This window comes from Equus asinus, chromosome 5 (genome assembly GCF_041296235.1).
Source record: "Equus asinus isolate D_3611 breed Donkey chromosome 5, EquAss-T2T_v2, whole genome shotgun sequence".
Classification (NCBI taxonomy): domain Eukaryota; kingdom Metazoa; phylum Chordata; class Mammalia; order Perissodactyla; family Equidae; genus Equus; species Equus asinus.
The window spans coordinates 97,016,271-97,041,189 of NC_091794.1; the positions used below are offsets into that span (position 1 = coordinate 97,016,271).

At 57.9% G+C, this 24,919-nt stretch overlaps 1 protein-coding gene across 4 annotated transcripts in view; it reads right to left on the reverse strand.

Moving 5' to 3' along the window:
* EPHB2 (EPH receptor B2) overlaps positions 1-24,919 on the reverse strand; it is a 180,728-nt gene that overhangs the window by 39,532 nt on the left and 116,277 nt on the right. For all 4 annotated transcript variants that reach the window (XM_070510731.1, XM_070510729.1, XM_070510727.1 and 1 more), the window contains exons 4-5: positions 4,587-4,742; positions 3,109-3,444 (exon numbers count right to left, since the gene is read on the reverse strand). In XM_070510731.1, coding sequence (XP_070366832.1) covers positions 3,109-3,444; positions 4,587-4,742 — 492 coding nt within the window. The remainder of the gene's footprint in view (positions 1-3,108; positions 3,445-4,586; positions 4,743-24,919) is intronic.

Genomic DNA, 24,919 nt, shown 5'->3' on the forward strand with positions numbered 1-24,919 from the left:
TCAATCCTAGTGGAGGCCCCTTATTAGTGGGACTTTGCATAAACGGCTTGACTTCTCTGGGCCAGTGTTTCCTCATCTGGCAAAGGGGGATACCGTGGCGAGGGTGTGGTGTGGCTGCACAGCCCCAGCTGCTCTGGGCATCTAAGAGCGCGGGGCTTGTCCAGGGGCTTGGAACAAAGGGGCGGGGAGTGTGGTTAAGGTCCAGAAAGCTCAGGGCACTGAGACTCACGCGGACCTGAGTTTCCCAAATTTGTCTGATGGTGAGAAACACTTGAGCCACTTGCTAAAAATGCAGATTCCCAGGGCTGATGCCTGGGCTTTGGATTCAGCAGGCCTGGGGTGGGTCGAGGAACCTGTGTCCTGCAAAAGCTCTCCTCTAGTTCTGAGGCACAATTTGGTGGGGAAACTGAGGCCCAGAGGGAGGAAGCGACTTTCTCAAGTGTGACAGGTCGGATCCATCATCTCTGCTCTTCCCCTCCTGCTGGTCCAGAGAGAATGAGGGGACATCTGGAACAGAGTGAATCCCACCCACATTCTGGAGGCCTGCCCCACACGGACCGCCTGGGGCAGAAGAGCTAAACCCTAGCTGACCCACAGACTAGCGAGTGAGAAGATAAATGCTTAGGGTCGGAGACCACTGACTTTGGGGTGGTTTTGTTACACAGCGGTACTGCAGCCATAACAGACTCATACACTAAGGTCACAGGGCAAATGAATGTCAAAGCTGGGCTTCAGACTGAGCCCTGCCCCTAAGCCAGTGCTGGTTTCTCACTGCTCTGAGTTTCAGCCCTGAGGGCACCCCGGCACCCTCCTCTCTGGAAGCCCCTCCTTTCCACTCCGCCCCATCTCTATTCTCGGGAACGTCCAGCTCGGGATGGGAGGGTTCTCTCCCAGCAGCCCAGACTCTGCTCTGTGCTGTGAAGAGCTGCCCTGAGGAGGCAGTCCATCCTCGGGGCTCCCAGAGGGAGGCAGGGAGGCCCCCACAGCCAGGGAAAGGGCGCCAGGGGCTTGGGAATTTCTAGCTTCTCCTGGCTGGGAAGAGTTCCCTCCTTTCCACCCTCGCCGGGAGCCTGGGTGTCCCCAGCGCGGAGCTTTGTCAAGCCGGGGAGAGTCCCGGTGGAAGCTTCACCATCTGGTGGGTGTCTCTGCCAACAGCTGCTGGCTTTTGAGGGTTCTCTCAGGTTGCCGCCTTGAGTCAGCCCCACCCGGACCCCGGACGCCGGGGTTTAAATGCCCCCACAGCCCTGCTCCAACTGCAGGCACGTGCTCAACACGTCCTCAGCCATGGCCACACCGCCACCGTTCCCAAGCAAAACCGCACTCCTTCGCAGATGCCAACGCACCGACGGGCAGAGCCACGTTCAGACACACAGCCTCGTGCTCAACACCCCCTCCACACCCCTCAGCTTCTGACACACCCATGCTCACGAACACACGTCCAAATAAGCCGCAGGGCCACGGTCACCCAAACACATGTAATGACACGCCCACACATTCCCACAAACACACACGCTCACACACGGTGAGACCCACAGTCACACTCAGGGTTCCTCGGATGTACCCTGTATTTTGCCCGAGCACTGGAGTCCATCAGACCCAGTTGATCCTGCCTCTTACCCTTCCTGCTTTGTGACTCAACTTCTCTGAGCATCATCTGTAAAACGGGGACGCGGATGCCTCCTATGCAAGGAGGCCAGGGGGATGCAGTGACGTCATGCGTGGGAAGACCCCTCAACCAGGTGGAGCTGGTTGCCCCCTCTCCTTCCATGTCCCTGTGCATGCCCTTCCCCCTTCTCAAATTCCATTTCTTTCTATTGCTTCCTTCAAAATTCTACTGGTCCTTCAAATTGCAGGTCAAATCCTGTCTCCTACAGGAAGTCTTCCTGGCTCTCCACCTCTGGAGACGCTGAGCGCTTACTGTGCGTGCTCCACTAGGTATCAGAAAGATAAGCTGAGCAGCCCGCTCACTTTCCCTCCTGGAGCCTGACCTCTCTTGGCTCTTCCTTAGACAGGGCCCAGACCACGCTCCCGGCAGGGGCTTGGCAAGGGTTGTTGAGTGAATAACTGAGAGGCACATTCACAGTGCCAACCACAAAGTTTTCAACCTGCAGGTACCATAAGTGCTTGAAAATCTCATGCGGCCTTCACTTGGGGGATGAGGCTGGGAAGTGTCTCCTGGACCTGGCCATGTGGCGGTCTCAGGTGATCCTGAGGACAGTGGTCTTGGTGGAGAGAAGTGGCTGGAAGCTCAGTGGGGTGGACTGAAGAGGGAGTGGGGGTGTGTGAGACGGCACTGTTGGTAACTTTTTTGCATGAAGGAAAGCAGGGCAGAAGACGGGGGGCGACGTGGGGTCACCGAAAGGATGATTAGAGGTGACCTTAGGGGAGGAGTCTTGCTGGAGTCAGACTGGAGGGGGCTGCAGGCTCAGAGAGGCACCAGTGGAAACCGCTGGATGTCCACGGGAGTCTGCCTCCCCACCGTCCACTGTGGTAGATGTTCACGTAAGGTCGGGAGAAGGACATCCCCAACCTCCTCTGTGGCTCCGTGAGGCCACGTGACCCAGATCTCTCCAGTGGGATGTGCAGAGAAGCGACGGGTGCCACCTCCGCTGGCTCAAACACATCGGTGCCCTGGGTCCTCCCCCTCCCCCTTCCTGCAGGCTGCAGCACCGGCCGGCCTGCGACCCGGCTTCAACCACGCCGACCAGGAGCGTGGAGGGTGGCGGGACACCAGGTCGAAGGAGCTGGGTCCCTGCATCTCCGAGTGGCTCAGAGCTACCCCGCTAACCTGGACCGCTCGTCCTGGACTCTCACGTGAGCGAGAAACGCATTGCTGTGCGCTAAGCCACCCACCCCTGGGCCTTTTTGCTGGAGCAGCTTCCTTTTTACTTTCAAAAATACCTGTTCAATAAGTGACAGCAACGATTATAAAAACCTCTACAGTGGAGAGGGAACACGGACCCTCCCAGGTGCTGGGATCACAGGAACGGCCTCTGCAAAGAGGAAGCCAGTCCACAGACGGAGGGGGCCTTTGACCAGCGCCTGTGGAGGCCCCGTTTGCCACCGCGTGGCGCGCGCCGCCCCAGAGCCTGCATTTGAAGCGCTCACCTGCTTGGTTGGTGGTGATGTTCACGGAAGCGAACTGAGGCGAGAAGGGGCTCTGGTCGGTGACGCCGTTCACGGCCTGGATCTCGAAGGTGTATTGGGTGTGGGCCAGCAGGTCGCTGATGTAAATGCGCGGCTCGGTCAGGCCCAGCTGGCGGGGTGCGTACTGCACGTTGTCCCCACAGCGGGTGCAGGCACCCCGGCCCGAGCCGCAGCTCTTGCAGATGATGTTGTAGACGAGATCCTCGCGGCCTCCCGAGTCGCGGGGCGGGGTCCACTCCAGCATGAGCGAGGTCTCGTTGACACTGGAGATCACGGCCTGGGGTGCGGAGGGAATGGCTGGGGAGGGGGAGAGGTGTCGGTCAGTGGGGGCTGGGGGAGTACGTTCCCCAAGAGACCACTGTGTGCCCACTGCCCTGGCTCCGGCCAGGCCGCCTTCAGATCCTTTCTCCTCTCCACCCCCAGAGAGAAGTTTCTAGAATATTACTCTTATCCTGGTGCACATCTACTTAAACCTTTCTCCCCAGGCTCCCTCCTCCTCAATGTCTGTGACCAATAACTGTCTTTTTGTGCTGGGGATACCCAACAATATCTATTTCCCCTTCTTCCATATAACAGAGCTCAATTTTGTTCAGGGTGGCAGTATGTCCAGCTGAAAAATGATTATTTCCCAGCTTCCTGTGATTAAGTTCTGGCTACTGATATACAGCAGGAGTTGTTGGTTAAGACTTTTTCTTAAAAGGAGACAGCTATAGCATATCCCTATGTCCCTTTCTTTCTTTCTGCTGCCTAGGATGTGTGTGATGGCTGGCACGTCAGCAGCAATGTTGGACTATGAAGTGACCTGAAGGATAGAAACCACCTGTTATGGAAGGCAGAGCAGAAAGAAAGAGCCAGGTCCCAGAGAACTTCAGGGATTGGTCACACTATCCCAGGACTGCCTGCCTTTGGGATCCTATCGTGTGAGAGAATAAACCCTTATGGTTTAAGCCCCTGGAGTCAGCTCTCTGCTCCCTGCAGCTGAATGCCATTCCTGTCTGCTACAGGGGCTGTAACACTGCCCTCACAGTCACCCCATTCCTGGAGGACCCTGGCCTGTGACTCAGGCAGCAGCTGCCAGGTGAGAACACTGGGCAGCCTTTTCTGCCACAGATACCACCTGTGTTGCCTTTTCTTCTGCCAAGCTTTCCGTTCTCCATCCCTGTGTGAATCAAGTCCTTGACTTTATCTTCCATGTGACTTAGCAGAAGGGGGCAAGGAGCCAGATGCCCGCTCCGTGGTATCTGCACGTCGGCCGCACGACTACCCCAGGATTGTCCTTTTCCAGCTCGTTTTCCATTTCCCCTCCCACCAGGAAACTGGCCGCTTCTCACTCAGGCAAGGCTGGCGATAGCTGGACAGCTGCCCAGCCCTTGCCCTGTGCTTCCCTGCAGGCGGCCTCGGGCCTCGGTCAGGCGCCGGCCGCAGGGGCCTGGACGTACTTGTGCAGGGCATGTCCAGGGGGTCCAGGTCTGCTCGGTAGTAGCCGTTGCGGCAGACGCAGTTGGTGGCCCCTTCAGACGTGGTCCGGCTGTTGATGGGGCAGTGGGCGCAGGCCTCGTCCCCCTGGTTGGCCTTGAAGGTTCCAGATGGGCAACCTGGGAGAGAAGACAAGGGGAGTCATTGGGGAAACCGGAGGAGGACTCAGAGAGGCCACAAGGCACAGAGGGACCACATAGCATCACAGGGAGGACCACACGGCATCAAGGATGGACCACACAGCCTCACGAAGGGGCCACGCAGCCTCACGGAGGGCCCAGGCAGCATCATGCCTGGGACACCCATCTACTGAAGCTCTTGGGGTCTCCAGGCTCCAGCATGGCAGTCCTAGCTGTGTCCAGAATGTTCTGGGCTACCTGGTTTCTTGTCTCTGCAGCTGTCTGTGGGTTTGGCTGGGCCCTCGGCGACCCTTCCTGACCTCCCCCAGCCTGGCTGTGCCGCCGCTTCTGGGATCCACCCTGACTCAGACTGGAGGCCCAGAGGAGGTCTGGGTCAGCGCCCATGGTGCAGACTTGCTCACCAACAGCTGGCTGGGCTCTGACTCTCCTAACTAGATTCCTGGGTCCCAGCTGATCAAGATGATTACATCACAGAAGAAAGGTCTAGCACGGAGCTGGGCAGGTAGGGAGGCGATGTGGTGGAACAGGAAAGAATGCCGGCTTCAACTCCCAGCTTGGCATTTTACCAGCTGTGTGGCCCTAGACAAGTGGCTTAGCCATTCTGAGACTCAGTTTCCTAGTTTGTAAAGTTATGATTCTAAGGCCCATTTCTGCAGCCCATGGTGAGCACGTGGCACAGGCACGTAAGGCACAGCAGGCCTTGCACAGTGTCGGAGCCCAGTGACTAGCAGCAGCTGCTATAGCAGAGGTCTGATCAGTTCATTGAAATAAAGGGGGCCTGCAGTACCAGGGACAGCCCGAGGAGGGAGTGTTTGCACTCGAGGCTCTCCCAGGGCCTCTGGCCTTCCTCCCTGCGCCGGGGGATGCTCGGGATTTGGGTTCAGGCCCTGCAGCTCAGGGCACAGGCTTAGGTTCTATAAGAGGTGACCGCTCCTGTGTGGGCCTGTGTGCAAATCCACCCTACGCTTCCTCCTGGCCCTGGGCTGGGAATCCGCAGGCCCGGGGTCTAGGCCCTGCCCCTTTCCTGGCCTCAGTTTTTTCTTCTGCTTACGGGGGTTCATAATCCCAGCTCTGCTGTGGTGCTGCTGGGGGATCTTAGAAAGAGTAAGCGGTAAGGAGGACAGGGAAGAGTTTTGCAAGGGGCAAGTTCCTCCTTGGGATCAGATGCGGTTAAACTGTCCACAGACCAGGGGACCTCACCTGGATCACATTCCATGCCCATGTGCTGTGTGACCTTTTGTAAGCGACCCCACCTCTCTGAGCATCCGTTTCCTCATATGTAAATGGCTAACATAAATCTCCCTAAATCATTTTTCCAGCCCCAGTCTTCCAGCTTATCTTCCAGGTCTTAGCAAACCGCCCTCCCCACCTCCCCCAATCAGCTCGGGCCTCAAAGACCCCGCCTCCTCGGTGCTCACGCACTGGAGTTCAGAGTGCTTTACTCCCCTGCCATCAGTATCCATCAAGGGGTCTCCCGGCATGCTGCAGCCCCCCAGGATTGGAGCCACGTCTGATTCACGGCTGCTCCTCCTGTGCCTGACACAGAACCGGGCACACAGTGGGCGCTCCGTAAACACTTCCTGAAGCTGCCTGCGTAAGTGGAACAAGCATGGGCTTTGGAGAGCTTGCAAGGAGAAAGGCAGTGAAGCACGCTGGTTAGCGTGCAGGCTGCCTGGCAAATCCCAGGTCCACCTGTGCCAGCAGCGTGACCTCGGGCAAGTCACTTAAGCTGTTTCCTCATTTGTAAAACGGGGACAATAGTATCCACTTCCTAGAGCTGTTGTGAGGATTACATTGGTTAATTTTGGCAAAAATGCCTAGAACAATTCCTGGCATTATTACACTGTATCTGGTTCAAATACCAATCTGCTGGGTGACCTCAGACAAGCAGTTCAAACTCTCTGAGCTGCAGTTTTCTCATTGGTAAGAAAGCCTCCACCCCATAAAGTAGCCGTGAGGACTGCCTGCGATGAACGGTGCCTGGCGCAGGGTTGGGGAGGGGTTGCACTTATCATCTCAGGGCTTGCCAGGTAAAGTGAGTGCTCAGCAAACAAGCCAAGGACAACACCCTGGGGATGGGGACGCTAGAAAACAGTCCCCCCTCACCGCCCCCCCCGGCCCTGCTGTGCCTGCCTTTTGGAGAGAGCATCCTAATCAACAACCGCCCTGGCTGACGCCGCTGACCAGGCCTGTGGGGTCTCGGAGAAGAGCCACACCAGCCTGTCCATGAAGGGGAAGACAGGACTGTGACACAACCAACCAGGCTTCAGGGACACCAACGAGGATGGCGAGGCCCCTGGGGAGTGACTAGGGCTTCCCCAGTGCAGAGGGGGAAACCAGGGCTCTGAGGGGGTCAACACGAGCCGGCCAACGTTCACTGGGTACTTACTAAGCGCTGGCGCTGTTCCAGGCACTTAACACAGAGCAGCTCCTCCCAGCCTCACCAGCCCAATGCCTCACCCAGCCCGGTGATGCAGGCACCGCTGTCGCCCCCCTTCTCAGATGGGGAAGGAAAGCACAGGGGTGAGTAATTTGCCAAGGATGTGGGCTTACAGCCGCAGAGCTGGGAGTCCATCCCAGGCGGTCTGACTCCAGAGGCCACTGCCCTAACCACCACACCATGCTGCCTTTAAGTGACTTGCGCTGCGTCAACGGTCCATGAGTGCTGGGCAGGGACTGGCAGCTCCTGCCCTGGGTGCCCATCCCACCCAGGGCTCTCTCCACATCACCGTGCTGGCTCTGGGGCCCCCGCGTCCTCTTGTCCTGCCTCCGTCTCACCTTCCTCTTAGGCACCCACCTTTCCCTGCCAGCTGGCTGAAGGGGCAGCCTCGGCACCTTGGCTCTGTCCAGTCAAGACATGCAGGCTGCAGGCCTGGCTCTGGTCAAGCAGCTGGCCTCTCTGAGCCTCAGTTTCCCCCGCTGTAGAATGGGGGCACAGGGCTCCTGTGAGGGTCTAGGATCAGCCTGACAGATGCCAAAGGGTTATGGCCCCAGACCAGGGTCCCTGGCTCCCTCACGGGTGAAAGGCTGTCCCGCTCGCACGCCTCTTCCATCTGCCAGCGATTCCCTGAGCCCGGCTGGCGGGGGCTGCCCGCTGCCAACCCCTCCATCTGGACCACCTTCCCGGCTGTCCTCTCCCGTCACCACATCCTGGTCAGGCTGCCTCCTCCAGAAGCCTTCCCTCATTAGGGGTGTGCCCCACCCCCCTCGGCCCTCCCACTGGGCCCTCCCACCGGGCCCTCCGTGGTTTCGGCATCTGCCTACACTGTGCTTCATAAAACCTGCTCTTCGGTCCTGGGAGGCGGCATCCTTCTCCCCAATCACCAGGAAACCTCAGCCCCTCCCTCCCCTCACCTCCTGCAGCCAGTCAGTTACCAGGCCTTCCCTCCTCAGCAGTGCCCGTCACGGCTCTTCTCTGCCATCCTCCCACCCCTGCAGGTGTCCAGAAAGCTCTTCCCACCCACTCCTCAGCCTCTCTTGGCCATCTGGCCCCCTCCTGCCCACTTTCCAGAGAGAGCTTTCTAAAGTGCAAACCTTTCCGTGTCACTTAAAAATCCACAGTGGCATAAATGGAATATTATTCGGCCATAAAAAGGAAGGAAGTACTGACACATGTTACGACACGGCCGACCCTTGAAAACGTGCTGAGTGAAAGAAGCCAGACAAAAAAGGCGACACAGCGTCTGCTTCCATTTATGTGGAAACGCCCAGAAGAGGCACATCTACAGAGACCGAAAGGAGGGCTGCCGGGGGCTGGGGCGAGCAGGGAATGGGCAGTGACGGCTAACGGGTGATGTGCGTTCTTTCCGAGGCGATGCGAATGTTCTAAAAGTGGTTGTGGTGATGGTCGCACAATTTTGTGAACATACTAAACATCACTGAATTGTACAATTTAAATAGGTGAATTACATGATACTTGAATTATATTACAATAAAGCTGCTATTTAAAAAAATCCACAACAACTCCCCAAACTCCTTAGGACCCCGGGACCCCAGGGCCGGCACCTGCCCATCTCTCAGTGCCCACCACCCCAAGCCTGACACTCCACAGTCAACCACGCATGGCGCCCGCTGCCAGGCCCACCTGCACACCTCCAGCCTTTGTCCTCCTGCTTTCGTTTCCTGGAAGGCCCTCCCTTTGTCATCAGGCGAACTCCTATGTCCCTTTGAGCCTCAGCACGGGCATCCTCTTCCAGGAAGCCTTCCCTGGGCCCGCGTGCAGGGTGCAGGTGCCTATTTCAATGACTCACTCACGAATCTGTAAGTACTGGCCCAACTGTGAACTCTCAGTACGATGCCGGGTACCAGGTGGGAGACGGGGGGATGAAAGGAGGAGCTGGAGAGCATCCAGTTCAACCACCTTATTGACACTTGAGGAAACTGAGGCCCAGAGAGAGCAGACACACACGGCTCTTTTTATTTTTTTAAGATCGGCACCTGCACTAACATACGTTGCCAATCTTTTTTTTTTCTTCTTCTTCTCTCCAAAGCTCCCCAGTACATAGATGTATATTCTAGTTGTAGGTCCTTCTGGTTGTGGCATGTGGGACGCCACCTCAGCGTGGCCTGATGAGTGGTGCCATGTCCATGCCCAGGATCCGAACCAGCGAAACCCTGGGCCAAGTGCACAAAACTTCACCACTCGGCCACGGGGCGGCCCCACAGGTGGCTCTTAGTGGCAGAGGCAGATTATTATTATTATTATTATTATTATTATTATTATTATTTTGAGGAAGATTAGCCCTGAGCTAATATCTGCTGCCAATCCTCCTCTTTTTGCTGAGGAAGACTGGCCCTGAGCTAACATCCATGCCCATCTTCCTCTACTTTATATGTGGGATGCCTACCACAGCATGGCTTGCCAAGCGGTGTCACGTCCGGGATCCGAACCGGTGAATCCCAGGCCTCCGAGAAGCAGAACATGTGCACTTAACCGCTGTGCCCCCGGGCCGGCCCTGCAGAGGCAGATTCTGATCCCAGGAGTCCTGAGGGGCTGGGGGGTGTGCTGGGGCCTCAGCTCCCATCGGCCACCGCTTTTCCCATGGAGGCAGGTCTAGGGCAGCTGCCCATCCAGAGTGCCCGGCACCCTAGGGGCCACGCTGCCCCCAGCTTCTCAGCGGGCAGGGCACCGGTCCTGCCAGCATCTGAGTCTCATGCAGAAGCGGGAAGAGAACAATGAGACCTGAAGACACAGACTGGGCAGCTGCTCCTCTGGCTGCGGTGTGGGAGCAGACAGGCCTCCCGCCCTCTCTGACACTCAGTGTCCTCTGGAAGGAGCTGGTGGCACCTGCGTGGTATAGACGCAGTGGGAGCCTCTGAACGGGTCTCCCTGCTCTGTGTCCACCTCCCCACATCTGATGAGAGCGACTCCGACCCGCCGCACCTGCTGACTCACCAGTGGCTCCCTGCAGCCCTCACAGCAACTCCGCCACCTCGCCCTGATCCACGGGCCTGCAAGGTTGGCTCTGCAGCCTTCCTGCTGCTTCCGGCCACTCCCCTCGCTCACTGGGCTCCAGCCCATCGGTCGTTGAGAGTGTTCTCACCACAGGGTCTTGGGCCATGCTGTACCTTCTGCCTGGATGCTGCCCCTGCTCTTCCCATGGCTGATCCTTTTCATCCTTCAGGCCCCAGCTTAAATGTCACCGCCTCCGAGAGGCCCTCCCTGACCACGCTGGCTAAAGCAATTCTCTTGTTGCGCTCTGTCTGTCTGTCTCCTTCATCGACCCTCATCACAACCTGTCATTATATTAGAAGAGAGTTTATACACTTGTGTGCCGCACTGGAAGTCCATGGGGAGGGGAAGAGAGCCAGCTTTGTCCGGTTCTCATTGGTTCCCCAGCTCCTGGCAGAGTGGTGGGAACACAGCAGGTGCTCAGTACTTGTTGAATGACTGAATATGCCCCTTACAGGCGTCGTGAGACCCAGACGAGAAAGCGGGTGAGAAGAGGCTCAGCCAAGTGAACGCCAGGTTGGTGCCACAATTATCATCTCGATTTCATCAGGTCACAAGGATGCTCAGATCCCTCTCCACTGCTCATTTGCCCTCCCCAGGGGTCTTCCACTAGGGTGACCAGCTCCTCCTGTTCTCAAACCAGAATTCCCGCCTCCCGGAAACACCCTTGGTCTTGGCCAACCCTCCTGATACTTCTCCAGCCCCATCTGTCACCTCTGTCTTCTGTTTGCAGTTCCTCAGATGCCCTGGCTGCACACGCACTCGTCCTTTTGCTTGGATGCCCTTCACCCATCATGTTGCCCCGGGGATTGGTGAATCTGACACGCTTGGCCCCGGGGGCCCGCCCTCCACACTACTGCAGACACTCAGACCTCCAGTGCAGAGCACCAGACACACGCTCTGTAGGCCCTGGTGTGCTGGTAAACGGCTGGGGAAAAAAAGCCCTGATTTGTTGTTTTTCCCAATTTCTAAGGCTCCCTTATTTCAAGCTACCAATTTGAGATAACTGAACACTGAGTTGGGGAGAAATGAACAAAGCCGGCTTTTGCGAGCCACGCCGGCACGAAGCCGCTGCACCCCACCACTGGATGTGACCCAGATGTGACTTATCTGTGTTCTGCCCGTGGCTCGGTGAACCCTGGCTGGGGCAGGGGCTGGGTCTTTAATCCCCACATCCCCAGCACCGAGTACAGGGTCTGGCACACAGTAGGTGCTCAGCCAATGCAGTTTGCCGGATGAAGGCAGGTCTGTCTCCCCAACTGGACAGTGAGCAACTCGAGGGCAGGGGCTGAGGGTTTGAGAGGTTATTCACCCAAAGTGCTTAGAACATACAGCAAGTGCCGTATTAATGTTGGCTCTTTGTATGCATCCAGCATGTCAGGACAATAATAATTCCCATTTATTATGTGCTTGCCGGGGCCGGGCCCAGTGCAAGCAATTTACATGGATTCTCTCACTGAATCCTGAAGTGGGTACCACTATCGCCCCCACTTTACAGATGATGAAACTGAGGCCCAGAGGGCATGAAGTGATCCCCCCCACCCCTCCCTGCAAAGGTCACATAGCTACCAAGTGGCAGAGCCGAGGTTTGACTCCAGGCCTTTGCGGTTCCGATGACTGGACACAGAAATCATCAGGTGGCTGAATGTCAGGGCTGGAGACCATCTTGTGGGGCCTACGGAGGGGACAGGGCTGGTCGGGGTCACTCCGCAAGAGAGGCAAAACCTGGGCCCCAACCCCAGGCCTTGGGGCCAGCAGCCAGCCAGCACCTGCCTCCTGCAGACGCCCAGAGCCGGTGGCCAGGCAACCCACGGCAGGATGGCAGCCGGCCTCGAGGGGAGGGAGGATTACAGGGAAACAGATTTTCCTCCTGCCTGCCCCCTGGGCTCCGGGGATAGGTGATAATTGACCGAGCGAGCCCTGAGTCAGGCCAAGGCAGGGCTCCATCTGGGCCTGGCACGGCGGGGCCGCTAATTGGCACCGGGCAATCCTCGAGGCCTCCTTGGCCAGCCTGCTGCTGCTTCCCCATCTCCTCCCAGAGACTCCGGCTTAATCCGCAAACCGACCAGTGCCACGGTGGAGTGGAGGCTCAGCCAGGCCCCATGTGCCAGGCCCCGGGAGCGGGGAAGGTGCGTCTCTGTCCTCCTGGGGGAACGGCCGACCTGAGGGCTTGGTCTGTGGCTCCGGGCAGAGGCAAGCTCACCACAGCCTGGCCCCCTCCCGAGGACCTGGGCAGGAGGACTGAGGAAGCGGAGCCCGGGCACGACCTGCACAGCCGGCTGCCAGGGCTGAAGCCACGGCCACCTCTTGCCAGTAGTGTGATCGCGGGCGAGTTACGTAACTCTCAGTGCCTCAGTTTCCCTGTCTGGATGACGGGGAGAATGGTAACACTGACCTTATATTTGTTGGGAAGATTCCCTGAGTTATACACGGAGAAAGCACTTGCCAGGCTCACGTAAGCGGTATACAGTGTTAGTATTAGAGTCATTCCTTCTCGGCCCGTCACTTGCTACGTGCTCATCCCTGGGGATACAGGGATGAAGAGGTGGTCTCTGCCCTCAGGAGCGCGGCTCCACTTCACTCCACTCGGGGAGTTATGACTTATTTAAGAGGCTTTAGTTAGGCCCCGATGATGGGCCGAGCACTGGGATGTGGGGACAAGGGGCCCAGGCCCTGCCTGTGAGAGGCCATGGCTGAGCAGGGGCTGGCACACTTGGCTTTGACCAGGCCTGACTGCTGGCCACTATGGGCAGCGGGGCACGGGTGGGGGCCCAGGTTCAGCAGTGCCGGGTGGAAGGGCAGCTGGCTCACCTTCCTGCCTTGGCATCTTGAGGAAGTTCTGGATTTGGGTCGGGAGAGGAGTTGGGATAGAAGAAAGAGTCCTGGGCCCAGAAGGGGGATGCTGAGGCTGGGCTGCCCCTGTGGCCTTGTGGTCTCCCTTGCTCTGTGAGCCCAGGCCACTTCCTGCCCACCCTGGGCACAGCTGGGGCCATCTCTAGGGCCTCTTCCAGCTGTGGGCACGCCCACCCACCCCAGGCCCTACGTTCTCCCTGAACTGTGGAAAACCCAATTTGTTTCCAGAGCCTGTGCCGTGCACATGTCAGGGCTGAGCTCGCGGTGAGCAGGTGGGCGGGGCTGGGGGGTCTCCTGCATGCAAAGTGGTTTGTGCATTTTGCACGCTTCCTGCTTTTGCTGAGGTTGGGCAGGTGGAGTCAGTCCTCGGGGGCCAGGCTGGGCAGGGTGCCGAACCCCCTGTCCTGGGCAGAGCCCCGCAGGAAGCAGGCGGTGAGCTCCCGGGCTAGAGGCAGGAGCTGCCAATCTAGCCCATGCCCCCGGGTGAGCTGCGACCTCCCTCTGTCCTGACACCACCCTGCACAGAGGAGGCTCCACGCCCGCTTTAGAGATGAGGAAACTGAGGCTCGCGGAAAGGAAGTGCCTTGTCAAAGTCACTCAGAGGCTTCAGGGCAGAGCCTGAGCCCAGGGTCCATGTCCTTTCTGACACCCACCTCTGAGGCCCCCGTGTCCCACCTTGATGGAGGTGCCCTTCCTCTCTCTTCCACCTCTTCCTCTCCCCTTCTCCCCCGGAGAAGGGGGCCCTGCCTGGCCAGCTTATGTCCAGGGAGCGCCTCAGGGTCATTCCCCTGCTGTGGTAACTCCTCCTGGACCACCCCGGGGGGTGTCATCATGCTGCCCCCCACTCCCCGACACATCCGACTCCCCCTGCTGGGACCGGCTCTGTGGGTCCCACCTGCAGCTGGCAGGACCACAGAAGTCAGAGGGCAGCGGCAGGGACTGTGTTAACACACGTCCTCTCTCTCTGAGGGTGGACCAGGCCCCCCCAGGCCAGCCTCCACACCGGCCAGCTGCCGAGGCCCTCCTCTGCTCAACGCTCTTCAGTGGCTCCCTCGTGCCTGTCCGAGTCCAGCCTGCTTCAGCCTCCCCTCCGCGATCCATCTCGCCAGCCTCAGCTCCCCCCGCCCTCCCAGCCACACCCTGGGCTCCATCACAGCAGACAGCTTCCAGCTCCCAACAAGCTATGTTTGGTTTCACCTCCCGGCCTTTGCTCAGGCTGCTCCCTCTGCCTGAGACGCTGTCCCAGCTCCAGCCTGGCTAACTCGTTTTCATCCTTCAAATCTCAGCTCCAGCCCAGACTCCCTTTTGGTCCTTCTCCGTGGATGCCACCCCCCACCAGGGCTGGGTTTGGGGCTCTTTTCTGTGCTCCTGAAGCACAGGCACTTTGCCTTTGGCTGCACGATGACACGGTTGCAACTGTCTGCCTCCCACACCAGGCTGCATGCCGAGGGACAGAAGGGACGCACACTGTCTGGAACCGCTCAGTCCTTGTTTGGCCGAGAGGGGATGGACACAAGGCCTCAGGAAGCATTTGTTGACTGACTGACTGAGGCTCAAAATGGTGGGATCTTGTGCTTATGCTCACTCAGCTTGTGTGTGGACTGGAGATTTTGTTCTAGGCCTCTGGAGCCCCCAAGACCATGTCAGAGCCCCCAGAGCTGCTCCCTGTGCCCCTATGAGGAGCTCTCAAGGCATCCTACGTTGGTCTTTCTTGGCATTTGGTTAACATCTGTCTCTCCATCTCCCACCTGCCCAGCGGCAAGCTCCATGAAGGCAGCTACCACACCTGCCCCGTTCACCACCTGGCGCAGAGCAGGCATACGCAGCTGCTCCCGACAGACAGGCTGGGAGGCCTGTGGGGCCCTTGGCCCCAAGGCCGGAGTCATGGAACTCTCACCACTACTGTGTCTCCTGACGTCTCCTCCCCAGTTGTGTGTGTGTGGGTGGGGGTGGTGGGGGAGATCACAGTCTCCTGGGGGAGCTGGGTCCTGAACCCCACCACCTACAAAGGTGGGTGAGCCTGTCTCATATCCGCCGGCCCTTCCAGGCCCCAGATGCCACGTTAGGCCCCCCATCCCGGCTCTGGCCTGCCTCCCTTCACGCCATCCCCACGGTAGGGGCTGAGAGCTCCCGCCTGCCCAGCAGGCAGCCCCATTCCTCCAATTTCCTCCCAATTAATCAAGCTCTGAACTTTTTAATTATCTGCCCGCAGGGTGACTCCCCACTCTGGTGAAGCAATTAAGGACATTTCCAAGTGCTGTGTGGCTGCCGGCAGGCTGCTCTGACCAGGCCCTGACGGAGGAGGTGAGCAGAGGGAGGGGGTGGTGACAGGAGGGGTGGACAGGAATCCCCCTGGGCCACGGGGCTGCTGGGAGGCTGGGGTCCTGGCCAGGGTCATTCCAGGGATCGGGGGCTACCCTGTCCAGGGTGAGCCCCCGCCCCCCGTTCACTCAACAGCCCTTTCTCCGCAGCCAGAGTCTTCACGGCTTCACAGATCCCAGTTTCCAGGTCCCAGGGGCCGGGCGAGGTGCTTTACAATCTTCCCGTACCCTCACCCTCACCCTGGGAGTAGGAAATAGAATTATCTCTGTTTTACAGATGAGGAAACAGAGGCTCAAGAACGTCAGGCAACTCCAGAGACGCAGCTGGCATTTGAAGGCAGCTCTGAGCCCACATCCACTTCATTCTATTGTCTCTTAAAGGTCAGGATGGCCTGCCAAGTGCCAGGAGCCCCGAGGAGACCTGAAGAACACGGGCTCTCCATGTGCGGGGCGGCGGGCGGGAGAGGGCATTGCAGGCAGAGGGGACCGCCTGAGCAAAGGCACGGAGGCGTGAAACGGCACGGTGCGTGCGTGCGTGTGTGGGGAGCTGCGAATAGTTCAGGGTTGCTGAAGCGTGAAGTTCAAGGCTGGGAGAGGCGGGAGATGAGGCTGGAGAGGCCGGCCGGGCTGGGAGGGGGGTCTGAGTCACTGGAAGTCAGGAGAACTTTCAAGATCTTCTGGTCCAAGCTCCTTGTTATAGGACTACAGCTACACGACCCAGACAGGGATAGTGACTTGCCTAAAGTCACACAGCAATTAGTGGCTGATAGGGCTGGGGCTGCAGCCCAGGAGTTCCGCTGCACAGGTTGGAAGGGAAGAAAGTGGGGGGGGGGGAGTGGCAGCTGTCGGATCTCTGTGGAGCCCCCAACTGGCTTCCTGCTTTCACCCCTGTGATCCTAGCTCCCCACTTTCCTCTGGCTGCAGTCTGCTCTCAGCCGTCAGCCAGAGGGAGCCTGCAGAACAGGAATCAGCTGTGTGTGGCTCCTCTGCTCAAAGGCCTTTGACAGCTCCCCCTTCACTTGGAGTAAAAACCAAGAGCCTGCAAAGCCCCCTTTACCCGTCTGGTTAAATTTATCCCTAAGTATTTCATTATTTTTGATATAATTGTATCCTCTTTACCTCTATGAACTTACCTCCTACTACCCTCCTTCTTGCCCACTCCACTCCAGTCCCACTGGCCTCCCAGCTGTCCTGGAGTGCGTCAGGCCTCCTCTAGCCTCAGGGCCTTTGCACGTGCTGTTTCCTCTGCCTGGTTCAAGTCCTACCTCAGCTACCTCTTCACAATGTCCCTCTCTGAGCCTCACATCCCTCATCTATAATTGGGGTTAATGCTGCACACCCCACCTTCCTTCCTAGGCTAACACAGGATCCTAGTGAGAAAATGAGGAACAGACAGCTCCACAAATGCCCTCCCTCCAGCTCGAGGCTATCACTGCAATGGGGCTTGTAAAAATCCTCATTGGGTCCTTGAGAAAACAGGGCCTTTGATGAGTAGTGGGCTCCAGGCTCCCAGACCTTAAGCTGGATCGACACGCCGGGGCCTCCCAGCCTGTAATCCTCAGGACTCACAGATGCTGGAAAAGCGAGTGTTAAATAATAGTCTGGATGTGCCCGAGGGGAAGCCGGATGTGTTTGGAAAGCTTGACACATCTGGCAGGGCCAGGCCTGAGTCCCCCGGCACATCTGGCTGCTGTATGGACAGGTGGTGTCATGGGTCACTGAGGCAGGGCCTGGAGGGCCCAGTCCTGGTGCCAGGAGGGGGGGTGATGGCCGGATGGAGCTGGGAGCATCTCCCAGGCTACCCACGGCCATAGTCCCCCTGTGGGTCCCCCTTCAGGCCGTCATTGTGCTTTGGAGGCTGTGTTCTGGGAGGCCGACTTCGGACCCAGAGCCTGGGCCGCCAGATTCCAGAACCCCTGCCTCGTTCGGTCGGCGCCAGCTGCCCCTGCTGGGGTTCGAGGAGCCGGGGAAGGGGCTTCCCCTCTCCAGCTGGGGGTGCATTTTCGGGGTCACCTCACGTAGCACTTCCCCTTCTCCGGGATCCAGAAACGTGGTCATCAGCTCCACCTGAAGGAGCCCCCTGGGCTGAGACTGGCCTCCCCCCCCTCACCTGCCCCCAGAAAGCCATGGTCATTAATAAAGGACACAATTAGCTGTCAGCGGAGAACATGTCTGGAATTTTTTACCTGCTTGGTAAGCTCGGTTAAGGCAACAAACCCCCGGACCCCCCGGGAAAGCAGCTGCCACACACCTTTCAGGGGCCCCTCTGCCCGGACCCGGGGCAGGAGGGGCCTGTGACTTTTTCTGTGTCGGTTCCGCAGGCCTGGGCCTGCGCGGGGCAGTTTTTTCCAGGCCAGTGGAGAAAGTGACAGAGTAAGAGAGATTTCCTGGCAGAAGTTGTTTTTTTCAACCCAACAGGCAATACAATTCAATACCATTTTCTCCCCCTTCCTGGGCCGACTTCAGGCTTTCAGAACTGGAACTCTAGAGAGAAGAGGCAGGCCCATTTCTCACTTTGCACCGGACATTTTACAGCTGGGGAAACTGAGGCCCAGGGCGGGGAAGTGACCTTGTGTGTGACAGAAGGAAATAAACGCACTCCTCTTTTACGTTCTATAGGGTCCCCCGGCTCGCTTAACTGGGAGTAGCCAAAGGCTGTGGTAATGCGTCAAAGTTCCTGACGGTCATTCTCCGCCCACTGACGAGTCCTGACTACGCAACACGCCAGGGCCAGGGGAGGACAGCAGGGAATGGTGAAGACGTGGTGCCCACCCTCATGGAGCTGGGGCCTAGCGAGAACGACAGAGGGACAGAGCAGCCGAAAAACACAGATACTGTACACAAGAGTGGGGGTCACAGGGGAGACAGCGGGGCTGAGGCGGGGCCACGGGGTCACCCTGGGGAGCGTGGTCAGGAGAGGCCTTTTTGAAAAGGTGGCATTTAAAAGGCGGTCCCTGGGGACAGGACCGTTTGGCCGAGCGGGAACAATATTTGCAAAGGCGGGGAAGGCTTCGCCTCGGTTCCTGCTCAGTGTGTGGGGTAACAGCAGGACATCTCTGGGCCCCTAAAATCCATTTGTTTGGCCCCAGCTGTCTACAACCCCAGACAGACACTCCTGTGCTGGGGAAGTCACTTCCTGCCTGGGCGCCTTTGTCCCGACAATGCCATGAGGTCGAGGTTTGTTACTCCTATTCTGCGGATGAGAAACTGAGGCTCAGAGCAGTACAGCACCTTCTGTGGGGCACACGGACACCGGACTCAGGAGCCCAGGCCGCCAACACCCCTCTCTCTTTGCCCTTCTGGGTGCCTTCCAGAACCACCGCTTCCCCCAGGAACCCGAAAGGTCGATCTGCTGGAGCCCTGGTGGCCTGACTTGAATGCTAATGACAATCACACTCAAGAGGTCCTGGCATTTGGCGCCTCAAGGAAAAAGGATTAGGAAATACAAATAGGGAGAGGGGGGCCTGTCCGCCTTCACATCGAGGCTCCTGGGTTGGGGGCCTGCAATCGCTCTCCCTCCTAGGGGTCCAGAAACCATCGCCCTCTTCCTGTCAGCTTCTGGGGAGCACGAGCGGGCTCAGCTAACCCAAGCCATAAATCAAATGCACAAGATGTGGCTTGGCAGCCATCCCAGTGAAAAAGATCTGGGGGTTTGAGTTGACCACAAGCCAAAAGCTGCTGCAAAAGCCAATGTGGTCTTAGACTGTAGGACCAGAAGCAGAGTGACAGCCCAGCGTGCTCCCTGCCTCCCAGGCAAGGTCCGTTTTGAGCTCCTCATGTTAAGGAGGTCCAATGAGTGACAGCAGACAGGACCTCTCAGGCCTCCAGCTTGTCTTCCATCTGCAGCCAACTCTGGGTGGTGCTGGAGGAGCTCGGCGTGAGGTGTCAGGGACGAACTCTCCTGGGCAGCATTTTCTGTGCACACAGCAGGGTTCCGGAGCCCCACTTGCTCTAGAGCATTCTCTAGTCTGGATCCCCGGGAAGTGTGAAGTCCCTCCTTAATCTTGCTCAGCTTCTGCCTCCACGTCAGAGCCCTGCTGGACACCGAGGCTTTGAGAGCATGGGGGTGGTCTCACGAGGGCCTGCCCCTGACTTGAGTACAGACTTAATTTAAAAAGCCCCATCCAGTTTTTTCTAAGTAATGACTTTGTGCCCAGCTCTGTGTTGGGCACAAGCACAACCTTGTGCCAGCACAAGGCACAGAGTGGAATCAGTCATCGTCCTCGGCCTTGAGGCTGACAGTCTAGAAGGGGGAGAGTGAATATGATCAGCGAGGGTATCAAAGAAAGCTTCCCGGGGGGGGGGGGGGCCATTTGAACTGGGTATTAAAGGATGAGTAGGAGTCCATCAGGGCCAGAAGAGATGAGGGACATTTCAGGCAGATGAACAGTGTGTGTGAAGGCATGGAGGGGTGAAGGGCACGGCCGGTGGCTGAAGCGTGGGATGTATGGGGGAAAGGGTGGGACACAAGGCAGGAAAGGTGATCTAGGGTTCCGTCACAATGCGCTTTGCGTGCTCAGTGACGGAGTCTGGGGTTTCATCCTCTAAGAGCAGGAAGCTAGGGGTGATCCCGTGTGGGTGCGCAGATGGCCGCGGAGCCCCGGTGCCCTCACCCTTTCCTCCCAGCAGCCTGCCAGGCCGGGCCTGCCCTCCCACTCTGGCCTCCACTGGCCCACTCCCGAGTCTGAACTCTTTCCCCTCCTCGCTGTTTCCCCAGTTCTTGAGCCCTTTCTCCCGTGTTGTGACCAGTCCCACCTCTCCCACTGTTACAAATGAACCGAGCTATTAACAGCGGGAGCCGCCATCTCTAACGACTACCTACTGTGTGCCAGGCTGAGGGCTTCATGTAAGTTATTGGGGGGCCGTGCATCACAGTGGTTAGGCCTTGGCCTTGAACCCTATCTCTGCCACTGACCCTGGGCAAGTTATTCAACGTTTCTTTGTGCCTCAGTTTCCCCATCTGGAAAATGGGTCTATTAATAGGACTTACCTGGTGAAGATTCAGAGTTAACACCATGGAGTGTGTTAGCTTCCGTCAACAATCCTTGTAGCAATTCTGCCAGGCAGATACTATTGATATTCCCATTTATAGAGGAGACAAGGTTTTGTGAGGCTAAGAAACCCACAGGCAGTTACTGGCGTCAGAGCTGGGAGGGGAGGGGGAGCACTGCATCTCAGGCCAAAGGCGGATAACGAGTCTATCCCATGGCCTCACCTCTTCCAGGCTGGCGCCTGGGCTGGGCCTAGGGACCCAAAGCTCAGTGGGCTCCCAGCCTGGTGCGGCTGATGCCCAAGCAAACAGGCAGCTTCCACAGAGTGTGATCAGCGCCAGGGGACGCGGGGGGAGGAAGGGCGGGTCCTGGGAGCCCAGAGGAGGGGACCTTAACCTGGTTGTTTCCTGGAGGCGATAATACGAGCTGTCTTGAAAGCTAACGAAGAAGGTCAAGACAAAAGAATGAAAGGAAGGGCATGCTAGGCAGAGGGAACAGCTTGTGCAAAGGTGTGGAGAGGAGAAACTGCACAGCGAGGCTGAGGGCCTGCAGCTGGAACCCCCTCTGAGTGCGGGCTTTCAGGATGTGGGGCTGGCTGGACAGGCAGGCGGTGGGGGGGCAGCAACCAGCCTGCTGCCCAGCACCGGACAATGCGTCAGCGCCTCGGTGCCCACTGTCTGTGGGTCAGATAGCCTGCCTGTGGCACGACGGCCTGTGAGCCCACAGGGAATCGGAGAGAAGCCTGCCCAGTCGCTGGAATGGGACACTCCTGGATCATTAAGTGCCCCCGGCAGAGCAGGGACCTCCTCTGCAGGGCTCCAAGACTCCTCTGCAGGGCTCCTTGGAGTCGAACCGATCCCAAGCTTTCCCAGGGACAGACGGCTTCTGAAAAAGCGACTTTGAAAACACGCCTATTCTGAATCTTACAAAAATCCCACGCCTTCTCAGTTTCAAAGGGTCAAAAGTTGAAAATTATGAGCCAACAGCAAGATCTGCAGAACAAGTGATCTTCGGCCAACGGCTGGGGTACTTCGTGACAAATTGCCCAGACGCGGTCATTTTAGAGCGATCACCTTTAAATAGCACTTCCATCTTCCCCTAAACGTCTCCTTTATTTGAACAGCGTGTTTATGGGGCCCGGGCTGCCGTTCTCAGCTTGTGCTTTGGAGAAGGAAACAGAGAGAGAGAGACAGACAGACATCAAAGCCGAGGATGATGACAAACCTCTAATCTCAGAAACTCTCCTCTTATCTCAGTCCTTATAAAAATGAGGAGGCCCGGCTGTCGCTCAGAGTGGCTCGGAAAGCTCATAAACTTGACAAGCACTTCATCCTGGCACCCACAGGGAAGGACTCTAATCCTTGGGAAAAGTGGCGATGAAGGGTGGGGAGGCAACCTCTGGTGAAGGGCAGCCTGCGGAGAAAGCCCACGCTGTCACCAAGTGAGGGCTTGAGAGCACAGCTTCCTCGCTTACTTTCTCTGACCTCACGGCAACCCTGTTTGAGAGTCTACTTCGTTAAAAGAGAGGCCAGAACTAACATTTTAACATTTGTAATCGTCTGATAAATAGCAGCTCACACTTAGAGCTTACTCTGGGCCAGGCGCTGTTTTAAGTGCCTTACGTGGATTAATTCACGTAATCTCAAATTAGACTATAATTATCCTCATTTACGTGGTGGGTACAGGTACAGAGGGGAAAGTCACTTGCCCAGCATCACTGACTCGGCGAGTGGCCGTGCAGGGATTTAAGCTGCGATGGAAGCCATGTGCTCTGTCTCACTCACAGTTCGCCCATCATTCAGGGGCCAGGCTCCAGGCTGGGGAGGATTAACGCAGCTCTGTTGTCTCCCCTCTTTTCATCACAACATCCTGATGAACTCCTGGCCCTGCTTTACAGCTGAAGAAATAGAGGCTCAGAGCGGGTGAGCGGCCTTCAGCCGTGCTGGGACCCAGCCCCCAGATCTGACCAGACTGAGAGCCCCCAGGGGCTGGGATCTGCCAGGGTCCCAAGGATCAGAACCCGGTGGCACCGGGCTGCAGGCTTTGTTTGCTCTGCTGGGCTTGGAGCCCTTTTCTGACCCTGAGGGCTCTGGAGCCCGCCCAGATTGGCCTCCTCAGAGAGGCAGTACAGAGCAGTGGTCAGTGCTTGGGCTCAACCCAGCTTCACCACTTCCTAGCTGGGTGACCTTGGGTAAGCCACGTGACCTCTCTGTGCCTTTTGTCATCTGCAAAACGGAGGTAATAACGCTTAACGCTATCTCCCTCTAAGGTCGTGGAGAAGATGGTTAACCCACGTGAGGCGCTTAGAACACTGCCAAGCGTGCAGGAAGTACTCAATGAGTGTTAAATGTTATTACTGTGGTCTCCTCTCCTGGAGGGGCTTACTCTGCACTGGGGACCCTGCTGTCAAACCAGACGGCCTCCTGCCCACCCCTGAAGCCCCGTGCATCACAGAGAGCTGCCCGGCCTCCTGCAGCCCCGTCCCTGTAGAAAGCAGCACGCTGGGTTCACATCCCAGCCCTGGCTCTTCCGAGCAGAGGCTGAGCACATGAACACCCGCCTTTGAGTCTCTGTTCTATTGTTTGTGAAACAATGGTAAGAACACCTGTTTTTATTTTATTTTTTTGCTGAGGAAGATTCACCCTGAGCTACCATCTGCACCAATCTTCCTCTATGTTGTACGTGGGACGCTGCCACAGCCTGGCTGACAAGCGGTGTGTGGGTCCACACCGGGATCTGAATCTGCAAACCTGGGCTGCCAAAGTGGAGTGTGCGAACTTAACCACTACACCACAGGGCCAGCCCCAGAACAGCTGTTTTAACAGCACAGCAGTAAGAGCAGGGGCTTAGACTCAGACAGACCTGGGGCTCTACTTCGTGCTCTCGCATGACCTTTGGACAGTTGCTTGAACCCCTGGGGCCTCGGTTTCCTCAGCTGTAAGATAGAGACACTCCCTTGTTGGGTATTATCTTGTGAGGACAAAATGCGGTTACAGCTGGACGATGCCAGGTGCCTGCAGGGGCTCATGAAGTGGCTGTAAGTATTACCCATGTCTCCTTGTAGGGATCATTTTTTCAAGAGACTCGAAGCCTTACTATGTGCCAGGCACTGTTCTAGCTGCCAGGGACACAGCAGCAAACAAAACGAGCGAGTTCCCTCCTTCTAGAGCTTATGATCAAATGAGGAAGATGGGCGATGAACAGAAAATAAACACAGGATAATGCGCTGGAGGATACTGGGGGGGGGGCGGTCCCGGAGGGCTTCTCTGAGGAGGTGACTCGGGAGCTGAGACCTGAGGGACAAGAAGGAGCTGGCTGTGAGGAGAGCACAGGGAAGAGGATTCAGGCAGAGGGAACAGCACGTGCAAAGGCCCTTCCTCACGAGGGAATAAATAAGCCCAGCGTGTTTGAGGAGCTGCAGGGGCCTGTGGGGCTGGAGAGGGGTGAACAGGGTAGAAGAGTGGGAGATGGGGGCAGAGCGGGAGGAACGAGCCAGAGCCTCAGGCCCTGTGGGCTCAGAAAGGAGATGCAGGTGGACTGTGAGTGTGATGGGAAATCACTGGGGGCCTCAGGCAGGGCTGTGAAATGCCCTGTGACGGGAGCAGGTCCCTCTGTCTGCTGAGCGGAGCCTGGACTTGTCGGGGAGCAGAGAGGCTGCGCCGTGGTCCAGGCAGAGAGGACGGCGGGTGGACCGCGCAGGGACTGTGAGAGTGGAGAGAGGGGGTCAGATTTCCCGAGGACCCGTGGGCAGCTTCTTCTGCCCACATGAACATGACGGGTGACAGGTGAGACTCCATGTTCTGCTTCCGTGAAGCAAGAAAAGTGTTTCCTTCAGAGGATTTCACTGTTTCAGCAGTGCCTTCTCCCCAAGGACGCGCAATCAGCGAGCTGGCTGCCCATCGAGAGCCGGTAATGAGGCTTCTGGGACAGGTGCCCAGGGGGCTGGCAGAGCCTCGTCTCCAGGCCCTGTGGAGCCTGTGGCCACGCTGCTCCTTGGCAGACGGCTGAAAGGGAAGAAAGCTGCTCCAGGCAGCTCCTTGCTCCATCTCTAGAGTCCCCCCGGTTGCCCCTCCCCCGAGCGCAGGCATGTGGCTCCCCAAGCAGCCCCAGGGCCCCCCAGACCCCTGCTGGAGCTGCTTTCGCCCAGCTCCTGGTGTCTGCCCTCTGCCCCCCGCCGTGTCTCCCTCCCTCTGAACTCGGCTCACGCTGGGAGAGGCCAAGGACGCGTCTGCCGGGGAACCGAGCTGTTACCCTGTCTGGACCCAACGTGCGTCAAAACAGGCTTCCTCCTGGAGAGCGCAGGCCTTCCTCCCCGAGTTAATCTTCTGGCCTCTCAGCCACTGGGCCAGGCAGCGGAGGAACGGCCCTGGGGCCCACCGGGCACGGGGCTGCCACTCAAGTCTCCCACGGCCTTTGACTGCTCCCAACTTCAAGACGGACGCACCTACTCCTGACGCCAGCCTGTGAATCCCAACCTTCCAGAACAACCATGCCTATTGCTTCTGTGTTTCCTGAGGTGGCCACAGCTGTGCCTCACAA